This window comes from Bos indicus, chromosome 10 (assembly GCF_029378745.1).
Source record: "Bos indicus isolate NIAB-ARS_2022 breed Sahiwal x Tharparkar chromosome 10, NIAB-ARS_B.indTharparkar_mat_pri_1.0, whole genome shotgun sequence".
In the NCBI taxonomy this organism is placed as follows: domain Eukaryota; kingdom Metazoa; phylum Chordata; class Mammalia; order Artiodactyla; family Bovidae; genus Bos; species Bos indicus.
The window spans coordinates 36,319,646-36,338,022 of NC_091769.1; the positions used below are offsets into that span (position 1 = coordinate 36,319,646).

The following is an 18,377-nucleotide window of genomic DNA, read 5'->3' on the forward strand; positions in this document are numbered from 1 at the left end:
GAAGAAAGCAGTAATTTGGCCAAAGTCGCCCAGCGAGTTGGGGATAGAACTGAAACTGGAGAACCCATGGGAGATGGGGTGGTCGGCGGGACACATGGCCTGTTGGGCAGGGGTGGAACAGTGCCATAGGTAGAAAAACACACATATCCTGGGGAATAGAGGGTCCCTGTCTCACCAGGGGATGATCTTGCCATCTCCAGCAGGTATGGGGTGCTGGGGAGGGAGAGAAGATGGGCAGAAGCAGTGGAACATGACCACAGTGAGTACAGGTCTGAGGGGGAAACACACGATGGGTCAGGCGTCCCTGGTTGGGGGCTGGGCTGCTTGCTTTTCTGCCAGTTTCAAGGGGCCCCAGGGAATCACTGTGCCCCACCTGGCCCAAAGGCCCCCTTGCTACCCCTCACCGCCCAGGGGCCAGAGAGTCTGGTACAGACTGGTACAGGCAAAGGTCAAGCAAGCCAAGGAGCTGGCCAGGCAAGGAGACCGTTGACTGGCTCTGCCTTCCAGAAGGGTATGAGCAGGGTGACCATACGCCCAGGTTATTAATAGAGTTCCCATTCAATCTCAGAAATATCCCGAGTCTGACAATGAATTGCACGGTCATCCCAGTTAGGGGACAAATCTGTTCAGTGGAGGAAGCGTGGAGAACATTCCAGGAGGAGGGCAGGCCCGCTTCAGTGCCAACTTCCCTTCTCACATTCCACTCCGACCCTGTCTCCCTCTGTCCCACTCAGCCTAGAACGACCTAATCTGTCTGTCCCATCAACCATGCCTCCCAGCCCTGCCCTCTGGGAGGTCTATTTCTAGGGGGGCAGAGCCTCCAGGAGGCACCCTAGAAAGAAGCCTGGATGCAGGGTCAGGGCCCAGGTCCAAGCGCCATCTTGGCCTTGGCTTCAGTCTCATCTGAAAATCGGAGCTAATAAGAGCCCTCTGGCCCATCTGGAAGTTCAGTTGTAAGAATGGAAGACAATACTGGAGCAGACCAGGCTGCCTAAGCGTTGCCGCAACCAGGGACAGAAAACAGTGGTTTCCTGGGACAGTCAGCACTGCCCAGGCCTGGGAAGTCACTCCCTACTGTTGTCACAGCGTGACTAATGTGGCCTCTCGGCTGGCTGAGTTCCGCTCGCCAGAGGATTTGGCCCAAGCCCAGGGAGGGCGCTGACAGCGCAGCCCTGCTGGGAGCGGGGTTTCCTGGCAGCCAGGCACAGTGGGCAGGTCTGACCTGTGAGAGCCTGGTTACCGCCTGGGGCCTGGGCTGGTTGCAAAAGGGGCCGGTACTCCTGACGCAGTCTGCTCTCGGTCTCACTCACTCTCCCAAGCTGGTTCCCAGGAGAATGAGATCGGAGGGTGTGTCACCTCTGCCCTGGGCACCGCTCTGCTAACCAGGGGAAAGCGATTAAGGCCCAGCTCCCTCAAGTGTGCACTCACACACCAGCCCAGCACACACACACCCAGCACAAAGATGCTCATGGAGGAAACCCCCAGCCCCGCCCCCCGCCACCCCCCCCAACACACAGACCCACTCAGAATTGAGCCTGGGCACACACAGACACATAGACATACAGCCCCGAAGACACAAGACCCAAACCTAGATGTACACACGGAGGCACAGAGACCAACACACATCCAACACACCCATGCATACATGCTAAGTTAAAAAAAATTTTAGCTAGCTTAGGCAGAGTGTAAGATTAATAAAATAGTTTTATTTAGTGGAAAAACAAACACACACAAAAACTGAAACGTGGTCCTGACATTGAATCATGGCAGTCATAACGTTTTGTTTCCAAAGTGTCAACACAAGGTGTATGGAGCTTTAGACTTGTGAAGCTTCTTTAGTTTGCTCTATCTCATATGATATCCAAGTGCGACTGCTGAGCAGTTTGAGGGATGTGGGGGGAGTATACGGGGAGTCCAGCAAAGTTAGGAAACTAGCCTCAAGATCAAAGAGGCTCCTAAGTGGCAGACCATCCCAAAACTAGCAATCAATAGATTCACCAAAAGGCAATGGCACCCCACTCCAGTACTCTTTTGCTTGGAAAATCCCACGGATGGAGGAGCCTGACAGGCTTCAGTCCATGAGGTCGCTAAGAGTCGGACACGACTGAGCGACTTCACTTTCACTTTTCACTTTGATGCATTGGAGAAGGAAATGGCAACCCACTCCAGTGTTCTTGCCTGGAGAATCCCAGGGACCGGGGAGCCTGGTGGGCTGCTGTCTATGGGGTCACACAGAGTTGGACACGACTGAAGTGACTTAGCAGCCCCAGCAAGGGCAAGTATTATGTGGATACACAAATGTACACATGCGGAGCTACACACATCTCACATGAAGACAGACATCCACATTTACACATGTAGATACACAAACTTGCACACGCATGGAAGGGTTCAGAGGTCTGCACAAAGGTAATATCCACTTGAAATACACAAGAGCAAAAACAGGGATGCAGAGGGATGTACATGAACACAAATATGTCATATATACATACCTTGTCATCATGTAGTATTTATTGAACACCCACAATCTGCTAGTCATGCTTCAACAGAAAGAGCCTCTGACAAGTCAACAGGCAAAGCTCCCTCATAGGCCCCATTTACGACCATATGGTGGCCCAGTATCCAAGCCAAAATTGAAGGATGTTTTTTCTATAGATGGTCACCAATCCGTGGTGGAAAAAATAATCAACTGTGGATTTAATCTCATTTATAAAAGAAAAAAAGTATTTAAAGGAAAACAACCTGAATGCACCCAAATGGGGATCTAGTTGAAGAAATTATGATCAGAGTGAAATAGTAAACAAACATACATAAATGGTTACAGATTCTAATCAGAGTTTATAATAACATGAAAAAGCTGTTAAAATTTTAAACTGAAAATACAAAATTATATCTAGCATAATCACAAAAAATATTTCAAAAATATACAGAGAAAACCAAAAGGAAGTAACATCAAAATGTTACTATGGATTATCTTTGGGAATTAAGACTATTGGTACATTTCAATCTTCTAGTGCTTTGGATTTTCCAGTTTTTCTGTAAGCGAAGCATTTATTGTGAAAAAAGAAAATAGATATTTAAAAACATCAACTAAGGGTTGGTTCCACAGATATTAAAAATAATTTTACATCAATAAGCACTAATTTAAGACTGTATATGTAAGAAACATACATTTCTTTCCAGTTAATATAGTCAATGTTCCTTTAGATTCAAGAGCAGAGCAAAGAGGGGAAAAGAGGCAAATGAGAGAGATAAAGAGATAAAAACAGTCCCAGAAAAGCAGAGAGAGATCACACTGTAGAGACAGCGAGAGAGACGGTGGGTTTGGAACAAGAGGTAAATCCCCTTTTGCTCTGTACAGGCATGGGCCCAGTGCCTCAGAAGGCCTTTCCAGCAAGCCATCGCTCTTTTGAAAAAATATTTATCTCTACTGTGTCCAGGTCTTAGTTGCGTCATGTGAGATCTTCATTGTAGCATGCAGGATCATTTAGTTGATGCATGCGAGATCTTTAGTAGTAGCATTCGAACTCTTAGTTGTAGCACGTGAGATCTAGTCCCCTGACCAGGGATCAAACCCAGGCCCCCTGCAGTGGCATCAAGGAGCCTTAACCACTGGGCCACCAGGGAAGTCCAAGGCATTCCATTACTCTTTAGGCCTGTGGTAAGGCCCCTGGACACAGACCTGGAGATGAACTTTATCCTCGGGATCTCCTGCAGGGCTCACTGCTTGGCTTTTTATCTCAAGCACTTAATGAAACTGAAAGTCGCTCAGTTGTGTCCAACTCTTTTCGACCCCATGGACTATACAGCCCATGGAATTCTCCAGGCCAAATTACTGGAGTGGGTAGCCTTTCCCTTCTCTAGGGGATCTTCCCAACCCAAGGATCAAACCCAAGTCTCTCGAATTGCAGGCAGATTCTTTACCATCGGAGCCACAAGGGAAGCCCCAAGCACTAAATGGCCAGCAGCAAATGTTGCCTGGGCCCATGATCCTGTGGGAACACAGAGGCATGAATGGGACTTGTTCCCTCTCCATTTAGCTGGTGATGGTGGGTGGGGGGCAGTGGTGTAGTGTGAGCAAAAGACTAAATTCAGTGTCTCCTTAATGGGCCAAGACAGCAGTGCAGACATTAATGATACAGGTCCTGGAGAGTATTGACTGGAAGTATTGACTTGACTTGAGTAGTGACTAGAAGACGGTTAAAGGAGAAACCGGGCATCTGGTTGGGAGAGGAGGTGGGGGGCACTTTCTAGAGGATTTAGCAAAAGCAAAGACTTGGAGTCAGAAGTAAAAAATGATTGGGGATCAGGGAGTGGGGATCATTGGGACAATCTGGACTTGTCCAGGTTGGTGTCAGATTTGTGGTCTTGAGTGCTGAAATGAGAAGCTGGGAGTTCATTGCAGGCACTGAGATCTAGGAAGAGTCTTGAGTCAGGGAAGTGCCAGGAGAAAGGAAGCAGCACTAGGGGGACCGGGGTGGGAAGTGGGAGTGGCAGAGATGCAGGTGCGAGGCGAACAAGGCTCAGTGACCCAGCAGGAGAGAAGACAAAGCGACATGGGTATACTAGTACCATCAGAGGATTAGGGAAGAAGCTGGAATTGGGAGAGACCCCAAAGATCACTTGATTAGGCTTCCTCCCCCAACCCATAGCACCTTAAGTCACCTTAGAACGGTTTGAAAATCTCTAATCCAGAGACTTGAGTGTTTCATTTTGCGAATGAGGAAACTGAGGCATAGAGAAGGAAAAAAAAATTGCCTAAGGTCATGGTTGATGCCAGACCCTGAACTTGAACTGGGGTCTCTGCCCCCAGGAAAGGGAGTGTGTCAGGCTGGGCTGAGGTAACAGCCGGCCATGGAGCAGGGGCGTGAGACTCCATCCACATGAGGGGGCAAGGGGCAAAGGGAGACAGGTGGCCAGAGCTCTGGGGGAAGAGCCCAGGTGGGGCATAAGGTGGACAGTCTTGGCCAAAACTAAACTTGGGGATTATCTGAGGTTTCACTTGGCTAGGACTTTTGTCCCACAGCCACGTTCTTTCTCACACACACACAACTTCCTGCAGAGGGAGCTGGGCCGGGACAGAAGGCTCACCTGGCCCATTAGTTGCCTAGCAAGTGTCCCAGGTGTGCCTGGAGAAGGAAATGGCAGCCCACTCCAGTGCTCTTGCCTGGAGAATCCCAGGGACGGGGGAGCCTGCTGGGCTGCCACAGAGTCGGACACGACTGCAGCGACTCAGCAGCAGCAGCAGCAGAGTTTGCAAAGTTCTTATGGCCACTTATAATAGTATATTACTTGGGATATTACCTTTTTTTCTGTAAGCCTCCCTTTCCTTACAGGTAAAGTGGTGCCCATCCCACTCCAAATTCACCTGTTAAACGTCCTTCCAGCTCCAAGTCCAGGGAATGTTCTCTGAATCCCTGCTCCTTTCCAAGTCATCAATCAATGAACCTTCACTCTCAAAGGATTTCTGGGACCAAACTTCTATTTAAATTGTTAACCAGAGTTCCCTTGTGGCCCACTGGTTAGGACACTTCACTCTCACTGCTGAGGGCAGGTTCAATCCCTGGTTGGGGAACTTAGATCCCACAGCCTGCACAGAAGAGGCCAAAAAAAGAAAAAAAGCAATATAAATTGTTAACACTGGCATCTTGACCTTCACTAGGTCCTTATGTAGCCTTTGAGTGCTAAGTCTAAAGACTGAGTTCAACCAACCCAAGTCCAAGAAGTTTGGCCAGTGGTTGAGGTTTAAGTTGTATGGGGGTCCCTTCGTGTTTGGGGTCTGAATCAGAGGGCCCTCCCCAATCTGAAACCCTGGGGCACTGTAGACAGGAAGGTTAGAGGGCTCAGGATTGCCCCAGAGCCCAGGGCTGAGCACTGTGCTCCAGAAGGGAGGGGAAAAGGGGAGGGGCACCACCCGCCCGGTGAGGTCATGGGAAAGCAGCTCTGGCGCTGACACCTGGGGAAACCCGTTTCCAGGCTGCTTCCCACGCTAGCTCTCCTGGGAACCAGCTAAGCCCCAAACGGGGCGCCCCAAACCCCTCCCCACAGGCCAGTTCCCATCACTGTCCCATCTAGACCAGCCCTCACCTTTCAATCTAGCCTCAGTCTTTTGGTACCCAAGCTGTCTCCATCCAAACTGTTGGGTCTTGAGGGACCAACATGCTGACCTCTCCAGAAAAAGACACAGAGACAGCAGCTTCAGAAACTTAAGGCTTTATTTGCAGATTCCACATTGCCCTGTCTTCTAGGCTATGATTTTGGAGAAAGCCCCTTCTTCCTTTAGGCTCCGATTTGCAGCTCCTCCCCCTCCTCTTGCTGGGCCTTGCCTCTCACTTCCTGCACCACTCCTGTCCAGCCAGTTTGGGCAGTGCCTAGGGAGCCCCGAGACCCAGTTCTTCTCAGGCACCAGCCCCGCCCTCCCTGGCCTTGAGGCTTTGAGGACAGCCCAAGTGTCAGCCTTGCTCCTCAGCTGCCCCACTTCTCTACTCTCCTTTCTCTTCTTCGTTCCAAGAGAAGCCCTCTGATCTGTCTTCTCCCCAGCCTGCCTCTAGTCCTAAGGCTCCAAGGCTGTACTTTCTGCTCCTTCTCAATCTCTCACAGACCTCTGTCTTAGTCAATTCATTCTAAACTCTCCAAATCAGGGCTGGACACCTTCCAGCCTTCCGAGATGCCCAGCTGTTCCTCAGGCTCTTCCTCACCCCTGGGCCAAGGAAAGGGTGGGGACCACCACAAGGGGTCTTAATTCAGCCAGGCTGGCTTGAGGGCCCATAATAAGAAAATGGGAACTGGATCCCAAACTGCTTGGAGGCAGCTGACACTGTCAGGATCATCCCATGAAAATCAAAGTACTAGGATTTCTCTGTCAGCCTTGACCACAGAAATCCAAGTCAGAGCCTTCCCCCATCCAGGCCCTAGGCTCACCCTAGCATGTAAGAGCGGGCAGTTAAAGGCCCATGGCTCCACAGCGTTCAGACGGGAACTGAGTCCCATGGGGGTGGCCTGGCCCTGCCAGCAGAGCCTCTCAAAGGCCCCATGTCTCAGGTTCTAGAAGTCTGTGGCCATTGGCCTACTGATCATTTTGCTGCCACAGCTGTTCAAACAAAACAGAAGAACTTCTTCCAGCGGCAGCGGGAGAGAGTGCGCACACCTTTGGCGTTCAGTTTCTTCTCCAGCCGGGCTTTGTGCTCAATGGCACTGAGAATGGCCGAGTCAAACACCTCTTTCAAGTTCTTCTGCGTCAAGGCAGAGCACTCCAGGTAGCAGCAGGCCCGGATCTTCTCGGCCAGACCCTGAGCCTGGGGTTGAGGCACCGGGCCTTCCCGGCCCCCCTGGTCCAGCTGAATCAGTACATTGACATCATCCCTCAGGTCGGCCTGGGTACCCACCAGCAGCACGGGCGCCTGGGGATTGTGAGTACGAATCTCTGGCAGCCATTTCTCTGTGATGTTTTGGAAGGAGCTGGGCTGCACCACACTGAAGCAGGCCAGGAAGACATCTGTATCCGGGTAGCAGAGGGAGCGAAGGCGGTCAAGGTCTTCCTAGGATGGAAAGTTCAGGCCATTATTCCTTGCCACAGGATGCAGGGAATCCCTTGCCACCTGGGTTTTAGAGACTGAGACTCATAACTAAGTGCCCAAGGCCTTCTCCATTCCTGATGGACCCGGGATCTTCCCAGCCTCCAACCCACCTCACCCCAGACCAGTAGAGGATGCTCCTACTTCTCACCTGTCCCGCTGTGTCCCAGAGCTCAATGCGCACCGGGGCTCCATCAACCAGGACTTGCACTGCAGGGGAGAGGCAGGCGAAAGACTGAGTTAGAAAGAGCGTTCTGAGATTAGGTTTGACGTATTTACACTACCGTGTATAAAATAGATAGCTAGTGGGAACCTACAGTACAGCCCAGAGAGCTCAGCTCTGTGCTCTGTGATGGGTGGTATGGGGGGAGCCGAGTGTTCAAGAGGGAGGCATACGTGTATATATATAGCTGATTCACTTCGTTGCAGGGCAGAAACTAACACAACTTTGTAAAGAAATTATACTCGAATAAAGAAAAGAAAAAGAGGTTTCCCTGGTGGCTCAGTGGTAAAGAATCCATCTGCCAATGCAGGAGACACTGGTTCGAGCCTTGGTCCAGGAAGATCCCACATGCCTCACAGCAACTGAACCCATGACCACAACTATTGAGCCTGTGCTCCAGAGCCCTGGAACCGAAACGAAACATGAGGTAACTACTGAAGCCGGGACGCTCTAGAGCCGGTGCTCCGCAACAAGTGAAGCCGCCGCAGTGAGAAGCAGCGAACTACAATTTACAGTGGTCCCCGCTCGCCGCAACTAGAGAAAAACCTGCGCAGCAACGAAGACCCAGCACAGCCAAAGATAAATGAAAAAAAAAATTTTTTTAAGAAAAAGAAAGAGCGTACTTGATCCCACCAAGCCTCAGCAGCGCCACCTTGGGGCCTGCTCCAGCCAGCCTCCCGGGGGGGTTCGGTGCACTGGTTCCTCTGCTCCAGCCGCAGCCCCTGAGTGCACAACCCCACCCCCAGCCACGCGGCCGCCGCGGCCGTTGAACGTACCGGAGAAGGTGTCCAGCGCTGTGGGCCGGTAGCGCGCGGGGTACCCATTGCAGGTGTAGCTGACGATAAGGCTGCTCTTGCCCACCGCGCCGTCGCCCACCAGCACGCACTTTATGCCCAGCTCGGGGGAGGCGCTGCCCCGTCCCGGGGGAGGGGTCGGGGATCGGAGCGGGGACGACTCGGCTTCGCTTAGCTCCCGCGGGGGCATGACCCGCTCCGGGGACAGCCGAGGACCAGGCTCCGCTGTGATCGGTGAAGCACGTTCCGTAGGTTGCCTCTGACTGAATCCGCGGAAACCCAGCTCAACCGCCAGCCGCTACCCTTGGGTTTATGTGGACCCCGCCCACCTCATCTGCATACCCCAAGCGGCCTCGGACCCCGCCCACCCTCCGAGCCTCCTCTAGGACCTCCCTCTACAGCACGCCCCAAGAGGTCAGGCAGTCTCTAACATCAGGAGGTAGAGACGCGGGCCGAAAACTGACGCTCAGGGAATCACACAAGTTCGAGAACAAAGAATTGCCCAGATGAGGCAGATCTCGGTATCCTGGCAGAGACAGATATCCAGGATTTATTGTTAGGAAGAAGAAGCAAATTGCAGAACACATAATGCAACATTTTCAAATTAAACGTTTATTCAAATCAAAACAATAAAAAAGACATGTTTGAGTATTAAAAAGTCTGGATAATAATTTTATTAATGAATTACTTTTTAAAAATAAAGAGATCATGAAGAGGCAGAAGATAAGCTCAAGAGGGAACACGGCAGGCAAGAATGTATTGTACCTCTTCCACGGAAGAGCTTCCTCTAGATTCAGCCTGAAGGCAGGCTTTAAACACCTTCACTCTGCTCCTTTAAAGGATCTCGGGATGCTGGAGAAGCTAGCTGGGGAGGATCTTCAAGGACAATTCTCCAATTGAATATTTTCTGTATCCCCAAAGTCTCTAATATTATCTTCATCATCATCAAAAGCACATAATAATTACCTGTTTGCTGATGCTGTCCTGGGTCACCCATTGTCCTTGCCCTAGAAGATGTTTATAGATAGAGACATGATATCTCATGTAACTCTAGGAAGGTCACCAAGAGAGCAAGTGAAGAATAGCCTGATGCTAATTTCATCTCTTTATTGTAGCCACACCAGGTGACAACAGGCCCAGAATCCTTTCTCTGAATTCCAAGCCTGTACGAAGATCTCAGCCTATATAAAGATCATTGAAAACACCTCCTTCACGAGTTGTTGAAGGGAGAGTGTTGGGAGTAGGTCAGTGAAAATTGAAGAAAAGAAATCATTGTATTTTTCAAGCAGTAGGTAGTATAAAAATCCCTAAGTCCAAATCTCAAAATCTCTTGAAAAAATGTTTCAAGATTTCTGATTTTTATTCCTTACCCCACCCCCACCACCAACTGTTGATCAAATGTTGAGGACAACAACTAGAAAGTTGCCGATTTAATCATTAAAAACTTGACTGTGCGGAAATGGTAGGATCCCCAGTATTGACTTCTGTATCCCAGTGTCTACATCCTACATTCCTTACCTCCAAGTATCTGTGGATGCTAATAACCCCTAATTATAGCCCCTATGACTCCTCAGACACATCCACACAAGACATCTGGCAAGTGAAAGAAGCCTGAAAGTGCTGCCTTCACACTGTGTCGCCCAGAAGGTCTGAAAGCTATTCTTTTCGCTGTCCTGGAAAGGGAGGCAAGAATGGGGATTTGAAAAGACCTAGACATCAAGAGACCTGCCCCAGTATTCCCACTTCTTCAACTCATTAGCTGTGTAATTCCTGAGAGATCACTTGCTCCATCTCAGCTATAACATGCTAGGTGAAGCTTCCTTATTTCATATTTATTTCTTAAATATTTCTTATTTCTGGTGCTAGCAATCTGTGATTCAGGGAACCTAGGGAAATTGCCCCAGTCTGGGTGTCTGGGACAAAATTACTACACACACACTCTTCTTCACCATGCTCTTATCCTTTTACCCAAACTATTATTAAAAAAACTTTTATTGTAGCTGTAAATTTGAGAGTAATCATGTTTAATTCTTTCTGCAGGTAGAAGGGAATAGAAATAATACAAATGGGGGAGGTATCAGCTGGTCATGGTTAAACCCCACTTGGCCTGCAACAGGCCATTCTTTGCTGGCCCTGTGGGTGGGGACACTTTCTAACCTGGGTCTCTCTGTCTGAGCTGGTTTAGGGACAGACTTGTCAGCAAGAGGGGGGAAGGAGGAGACAACCTGGGGAGCTGGTGAGTCATCTATTTCTCACTAAAGACTTGCAATTCTGGTTGCTGCTGTTGCTGGGAAAGTCCCCTCCTGAGGGTGGCCTGAGTCTTATTCCTGTCCACCTGAGAAATTGTCCCAACTTCCAGTCAGATACACATTTGCTAAGATTAAAATGTTGCCTTGACTTTCTCCTTGGAGGGATGATCGAATTTAGGACTGGAGCAGGAAACATACAAGATGAGCCTGGAACATTTTGTAGTACAGAAAGTAAGGAAGTGCCAAACAAACAAAGCAACAGGAAGCTGGAGATACATTAGAGGACCCAGGAGCCAACTGAAAGAGCTTCCACAGGCCAAATCTGGGACAGTTTGAGCAATAAAATAAACCAGCATTGGATTATAACCCAAAATATAAAATAAATAGCATATCTATTCTGATATAAATAGGGGATAATATACAAACTTCCCATGAATGATCTTGTGAATGATTCTACTGTATGTAGATGCGCTACCCTTAAAGAAGAGAGTAAACCACCACTCCTGTGGGCCATGCATAGTGACTTCCTTGCAAAGATTGAAAAGGGTAGGGGAGAAAACAACTTTACAGTGGAAAATCCAGACAAACACCACCTCAAGCAGGTGATCAAGATTAAGATCAACATTGATAAGTCAAGTTGATGGTATGTACCTTTGATGTGATGCAAAGAGAATGACATTTTACCTCTGTGGCCTTCCTCTCAAGAATTCCAGTCTAATCGTGAGAAAAACAGGAAAAGTTCCAACTGAGAGACTCTACCAAAAGGTGGTCCAGTACTTCTCAAAACTGTCAAGGTCATCAAACAAGATAAGTATGGAAAACGGCCCCAGACAAGAGGAGCCCAAGGAGACATGACAATTAAACGTAATGTGGTATTCTGGGTGGGACTTTGGAAGAGAAAGAGGACATTAGGTAAAAACTAAGGAATTCTGAATAAAATGTAAACCTGAGTTAATAATAATGGACTAATTCTGGTTCATCAATTGTGATAAGCAGTGACATCAAAATGTACAATCAGTTCAGTTCAGTCACTCAGTCATGTCTGACTCTTTGAGACCCCATGGACTGCAGCATGCCAGGCCTCCCTGTTCATCACCAACTCCCGGAGTTGACTCAAACTCATGTCCATTGAGTCGGTGATGCCATCTAACCATCTCATCCTCTGTCGTCCCCTTCTCCTCCCGCCTTCAATCTTTCCCAGCATCAGGGTCTTTTCAAATGAGTCAGCTCTTCACATCAGGTGGCCAAAGTATTGGAGTTTCAGCTTCAACATCAGTCCTTTCAATGAACACCCAGGACTGATCTCCTTTAGGATGGACTGTCTGGATCTCCTTGCAGTCCAAGGGACTCTCAAGAGTCTTCTCCAACACCACAGTTCAAAAACATCAATTCTTCAGGGCTCAGCTTTCTTTATAGTCCAACTCTCACATCCATACATGACTACTGGAAAATATGTACAATATAATGTAAAATATTTATAATAGGGGAACCTGAGCATGAAAGACAGGGAAACGTTGTGCTATCTTCTTGATTTTTCTGTAAGTCTAAACTGTTCTAAAGTTTATTTAAAAAACAAACAAAAGACCCTAATGTATGGTATTAACACACAAAAAGACACATAGATCAATGGAACAGAATATAGAACCCAGAAATAAACCCACACTAATATGATCAATTAATCTACAATAAAGGAGGCAAGAATATAGAATGGGGAAAAGATAGGCTCTTCAATAAATGCTGTTGGTAACACTGGACAGCTACATGCAAAAGAATCAAACCTGGACTACTTTCTCATACCATATCCCAAAATAAACTCAAAATGGATTAAGACTTAAATGTAAGACCCGAAACCATAAAACGCCTAGAAGAATACATAAGCAATGTGCTCTCTGACATGATGTTAGCAATATTTTTTGGGGGGGTCTGTCTCCTAGAAAGGGAAATAAAAGCAAAAATAAGCAAACAGGACTACATCAAACTAAAAAGATTTTGCACATTGAAAGAAACTATCCACAAAACAAAAAGACAGCCTACTGAATAGGGAAGATATTTGCAAACAATATATTCAATAAAGGGACTATATTGAAAGTATATCCAAAATACACAAAGAACTCATACAGTTCAACAACAACAACAACAAAACACCTGATTTAAAAATGGGCAGAGGACCTGACTAGACATTTTTCTAAACAAGACACACAGATGGCCAACAGGCATATGAAAAGATGCTCAGTATCAGTCGTCATCAGGGAAAAGCAAATTAAAAGCACAACTGTGAGAATGGCTATCATCAAAAAGAACAATGTGTTGGTGAGAATGTGGAGAAAAGAGAACACTTGCACATTATTGGTGGGACTGTAAATTGATGCAGTCACTATGGAAAAGAGTATGAAGTTTCATCAAAAAATTAAAAATAGAACTACCGGGTGTTAGTCACTCAGTCATGTCCAACTCTTTGCTACCTCATGGACTGTAACCTGCCAGGCTCCCCTGTCCATGGAATGCCCCAGGCGAGAATACTGGAGCAGGTAGCCATTCCCTTCTCCAGGGGATCTTCGTGGCCCAAGGTGTCCTGCATTTCTGCTTCCCTAGTGGCTCAGACGGTAAAGAAGAGCTACCATATGATCCAGCAACTTCACTTCTGGGTATTTATCTGAAGAAAACAAAAAACAGTAATTCAAAAAGATACATGTACTCCAGTATTCATTGTAGCATTATTTACAATAGCCAGGAAACAACTTAAGTGTCCATCAATAGATGAATGGAAAAAGATGTTGTATACATGTACCAAGGAATATTACTCAGCCATAAAAGTGAAATTTTGCCATTTGTTACAACATGGATGGATCTAGAGGGTATTATGTTAAGTGAACTAAATCTGACAAAGAAAGACAAATACTCTACGACCTGACTCGTGTAGACTCTAAAAAACAAAACAATTAGGGACGTCTCAGGCAATTCCATGGTTAAGACTCCACCTTTCCACTGCAGAGGGTTCAGGTTCAGTCCTTGGTTGGGGGACTAAGATCTCAGATGCTGTGTGGTACAGCCTAAAAAAATTAATTAAAATGTTTAAAAAACAAAACAAAATAAAAACAGGCACATCTATGAGAACAAACAGGTAGATGCCAGAAGGAAGGAGGATGGGGGTGAAATACTTAGGAGGTTAAGAGGTACAAACCTCAAGTTATAAAATAAACCATGAGGATGTAATATACAGTGTAGCATAAGGTATATGGTCAATAATATTGTAATAACTTTGTGTGGTGACAGATGGTTACCAGACTTATGGTGATCATCTCATAATGTATGCAAATGTCAAATCACTATGTAGTACATCTAAAACTAATTTAATATTTTAAGTCAACTATATTAAAAAAAACTAAACCTTAAGTTAAAAAAAATTTTAGCTAGCTTAGGCAGAGTGTAAGATTAATAAAATAGTTTTATTTAGTGGAAAAACAAACACACACAAAAACTGAAACGTGGTCCTGACTTTGAATCATGGCAGTCATAACGTTTTGTTTCCAAAGTGTCAACACAAGGTGTATGGAGCTTTAGACTTGTGAAGCTTCTTTAGTTTGCTCTATCTCATATGATATCCAAGTGCGATTGCTGAGCGGTTTGAGGGATGTGGGGGGAGTATATGGGGAGTCCAGCAAAGTTAGGAAACTAGCCTCAAGATCAAAGAGGCTCCTAAGTGGCAGACCATCCCAAAACTAGCAATCAATAGATTCACCAAAAGGCAATGGCACCCCACTCCAGTACTCTTTTGCTTGGAAAATCCCATGGATGGAGGAGCCTGACAGGCTTCAGTCCATGGGGTCGCTAAGAGTCGGACACGACTGAGCGACTTCACTTTCACTTTTCACTTTCGTGCATTGGAGAAGGAAATGGCAACCCACTCCAGTGTTCTTGCCTGGAGAATCCCAGGGACGGGGGAGACTGGTGGGCTGCCATCTATGGGGTCACACAGAGTTGGACACAACTGAAGTGACTTAGCAGCAACAGTAGCAGGTGTGGTCAATTTCCTAGGCATTTCTGTTAAGCCCTGATCTTATTTAAAATTACTGCATACATTGGAATACCTCCAGCAAAACCTCAACTCAATAAACCAAAAGAAATCTACCCATACCCACCACCTGGATTCTCCTATTGTTGAAAAAAAGATTAGCACAAAAGGAAGAGTTTACCAAAAAAGTTCAGTGCTGAGGCCCTTTGTCAGTGAAACATGCCTCTTGTAATCTTTTTCTATATCCTCTGCATACTCCATTCCGAGACTTCTGAATCAGGCCTGCTGCTCAAAAGGAGCTCGGAGACTCAATGAGTAGGTCAGAAAGCTTTGAAATAAAAAGAGGATGAAATAAAAAGAATTTTATATCCAACACTTAATAAACCTGGAAAAAACTACTTATTTACCAACATACTGATGATAATAAGACAATAATTGGATTTTTCTCTACTCCCTGTGCTGCATCCTGGGAGGGTGTCAGAAGCAAAATTCAGTGGCCTGGACTGAGTTAGCCTCCTGGTACCAGGGGAACAGATCTTGTTCATCTCCCCTCCAGCCTCTCTATGCCATTTGTCCCAAGGATCTGGCTACTTCCTTAGCTTCTGCCCAGCCCTGCCCTCCTCCCAACATCCAGCCTTAGTCTTTTCTTCTCCCTGCCTTTCTCTCCACCTCATCTCTACCCACTTGATCTCACTGCTTCTACCTCCTCAAACCTCTCACTTATGCCCAGACTTTGCTTTTAAGCCCTGCCCAGTATTTTTATTTGTTTGTTTTTAACCTCCTGCAGGAGTTCCAGCTAAAAATGTTCATATAAAAGTACTCTTCTCTCATTTCATTAATAGAGCTCTCCTCCTAACTTCCTCATTTCTGAAAACGCTAACACAATTCTCTCCATCTAATAAATTGGAAAGAGTTGGAGCCGACTAGTCTTCAAACCTCACCATGTGCTTGGACTCCTTCCTCTCCATCTTCAGTCCTTTTTGTGAAGTACTTGACACTCCTCTTCCTTTTGGCATCCCTTGCCCAAAGAATCACCTCCTGCCTGCCTCCCTGACTTTGTTCTGCTCATTTCTAGTGGACTCAAGCTTCCTAAGACAACAAGTTTATTCTGTTACTCTCCCACTCAAAACACTACAGTGAATTCCTATTCACTGCCGGATAGTATATGAATCTCTGCTGTCATCCACAGCTTCTGATTACAGTACACTCCCAGGATGGGATAAACAGCCACTAAAATAATCCTTAAGAGAACTTCCAATGATGTAGGAAAGTGTTTTAAAAAATAATGTAAAATGATACAGAAGTATATAAACAGTTTGAGCCAAGTATTTTTTTTTAAGTGTACAGTTAGAATAAAAAAGTCCTATAAGAAGGATTTAGACCAAAATGTAGAGAGTCATTGTCACTGGCTGGGAAGCAGATTTTGCCTGATATATAATGAACACTAAGCACAAGTTAGCTATTAATATTATGTTGCTTTATCATCATTTTATCTCCCTTTTCTACAATGAACATGTTACTTCTATGCAAAAAAAAATACTAAAATAAAAAATACACGTTCAGGGACTTCCCTGGTGGTCCAGTGGCTAAGAATCCAAGTTCCCAACACATGGGGCCCAGGTTTGATCCCTGGTCAGGGAACTAGATCCCATATGCCACAACTAAAACTGAGAAGAGCCAAATAAATAAATATTTTTAAAAATACACATTCATTGTATATTTAGAAAAAAAGGAAACACGCCAACATGTCAACAATGTCAGAATGGCAGGATCATGAATTATGATTATGTTCTCATTCATCCCTTCATTCCATGAGGTTCTTTGCAAACCCACTGTGGGGTAAGCACTGTGGAAAGTGCTCAGTGCACAGCAATGAACAAATCCGGGCTCATGTGTTCCTCCACCTTGCTTATCCTATGTTAACCCTCCTTCTCTGAACTCAAGGTGTGTCTCACTCATTTTGAGAACACTCCGTGTTTCCTGTGTGCACGTCTTATACACAGGATAGGGGACAAGGAGGGTATCATACAACTTCTGGCTCTTACTGCCCTAGCCCAGTGGCATCCCACTTAAAGAGGAGCTTATTAACTCTTTGTGAAATAAATAAATGAATGGTGAGGTGTGATTTACCAAATGATAAAGAGACTACCCCCAAGTTCCTTGATGTCACAAGCACTTGTCCAAATGGCTCAGCTAATCCTCAAAGACTGGCTCCGCTGGCCCAAAGTCTCCGTGGATAGAAATTGGGGCCTGAGACCACCAAGGTCCACTCGACCTTCTGCGATTAACCCTAGAGCATGTGTTTTCCTTTGATGATCAAGATGAACATTAGCAGCTTTACAAAAAAGAGGACCCAATAAAGAAGTATTCAGTTAGTATTGATATCCAAATCCTCTCCTTGGCATTGCTTATACAAACTGCATTTTATATAGTTTGAACCAAGGATGACATTTACATTATTTAACAACTGATTTGGCCCACAGAGAGATGGTGGTCCTTGGGCTGGAGCAGCTTTTTAGAAAATCTCTAGTATGCTGGAGATTAAACCTTTAATGGCTGGCTCCTAGGGAAGAGTGATGGTGAGAGACACACTCAGGAAAGTGGATATTTTAACCGCTGGCGTGACCACATAGGTGTGTACCGGCCGAATTTCATCAGTCTGGTTGGGTTTGGGAATGAGTGTGAACCAAGCAAAGAGGGTTTGGAAACAGCCTGAAGGAATAGCAGGAATCCGGCCCAGAAGGGAAAGACTCTGGTCCATTGTGTAACTAAAACTAGCTCAGCTCACCAAGGAAGTGAGTGGGAGAAATGAGTTGGGAAGGGAGGCGAGAGCCCAATCCAGGTCACGTCACAGCTTTCATTTCCTTCAGGGTTATTTCAGCAGGGAACAGCTAGACCTAGGGATACCTCCCCAGGATACAGAACTTCAGCTCTAAAACCATGAGGACTGGTCTCCCTAACCCTGTTAGTAGGGTAGACTGCTCTTTAGCTGCTGCTGCCAAGTCGCTTCCGTTGTGTCCGACTCTGTGCAACCCCAGAGACGGCAGCCCACCAGACTTCCCCGCCCCTGGGATTCTCCAGGCAAGAACACTAGAGTAGGTTGCCATTTCCTTCTCCAGCTCTTTAGCTCTTTAGCTGAACCACAGCAATTGAAACTAGAAACAGAGCAGAATTTTCCACACCAACATAAAATTAGCTTTCACTATTTTTTATAAAAGTGTTGATATGAAAGGTACTGCATTTTGTTCACATTTGTTTGTATAAAGTTAGTATTTCTAAATCAAGTTCTTTTCCCCGACTTTATCACAAATTATGCTTTTGTCAACAAGAGATAAGTTAACTTGATGGTTAAGAGCACAGATTCTGGGTCAAAGCACCTGGATTGGTATCCAGGTTGCATCCCTTACTAACTGTTGCCTTTTTTTCTGGGCCTCAGTTTGCTTGTCTATAAAATGGGATTAAGATAGTGCCTGCCTCATAGAATGTTGTGAGGATTAAATGAATTATAGAGAATGCTTGGAATAG

General features: G+C 46.2%; 1 protein-coding gene across 1 annotated transcript; it reads right to left on the reverse strand.

Annotated features, from left to right (window-relative positions):
• Positions 1 to 6,197: 6,197 nt before the first annotated feature.
• Positions 6,198 to 8,897, reverse strand: RHOV (ras homolog family member V). The gene is made up of 3 exons (XM_019968554.2): positions 8,574 to 8,897; positions 7,726 to 7,784; positions 6,198 to 7,538 (listed from the first exon to the last, which is right to left on the reverse strand). The coding sequence occupies exons 1-3, from the start codon at positions 8,779 to 8,781 to the stop codon at positions 7,095 to 7,097; spliced, it is 711 nt and encodes a 236-aa protein (XP_019824113.2). The 5' UTR covers positions 8,782 to 8,897; the 3' UTR covers positions 6,198 to 7,094.
• Positions 8,898 to 18,377: the final 9,480 nt, after the last annotated feature.

What these genes read in the sequence shown, in the direction of transcription:
- RHOV (XM_019968554.2), bottom strand. Translation starts at nt 8,781, where the DNA reads ATGCCCCCGCGGGAGCTAAGCGAAGCCGAGTCGTCCCCGCTCCGATCC. An exon ending in AGCGCTGGACACCTTCTCCG is followed by an intron (nt 7,785 to 8,573) that starts GTACGTTCAACG and finishes TCTCCCCTGCAG; the next exon opens with TGCAAGTCCTGGTTGATGGA. An exon ending in TCTGGGACACAGCGGGACAG is followed by an intron (nt 7,539 to 7,725) that starts GTGAGAAGTAGG and finishes TTTCCATCCTAG; the next exon opens with GAAGACCTTGACCGCCTTCG.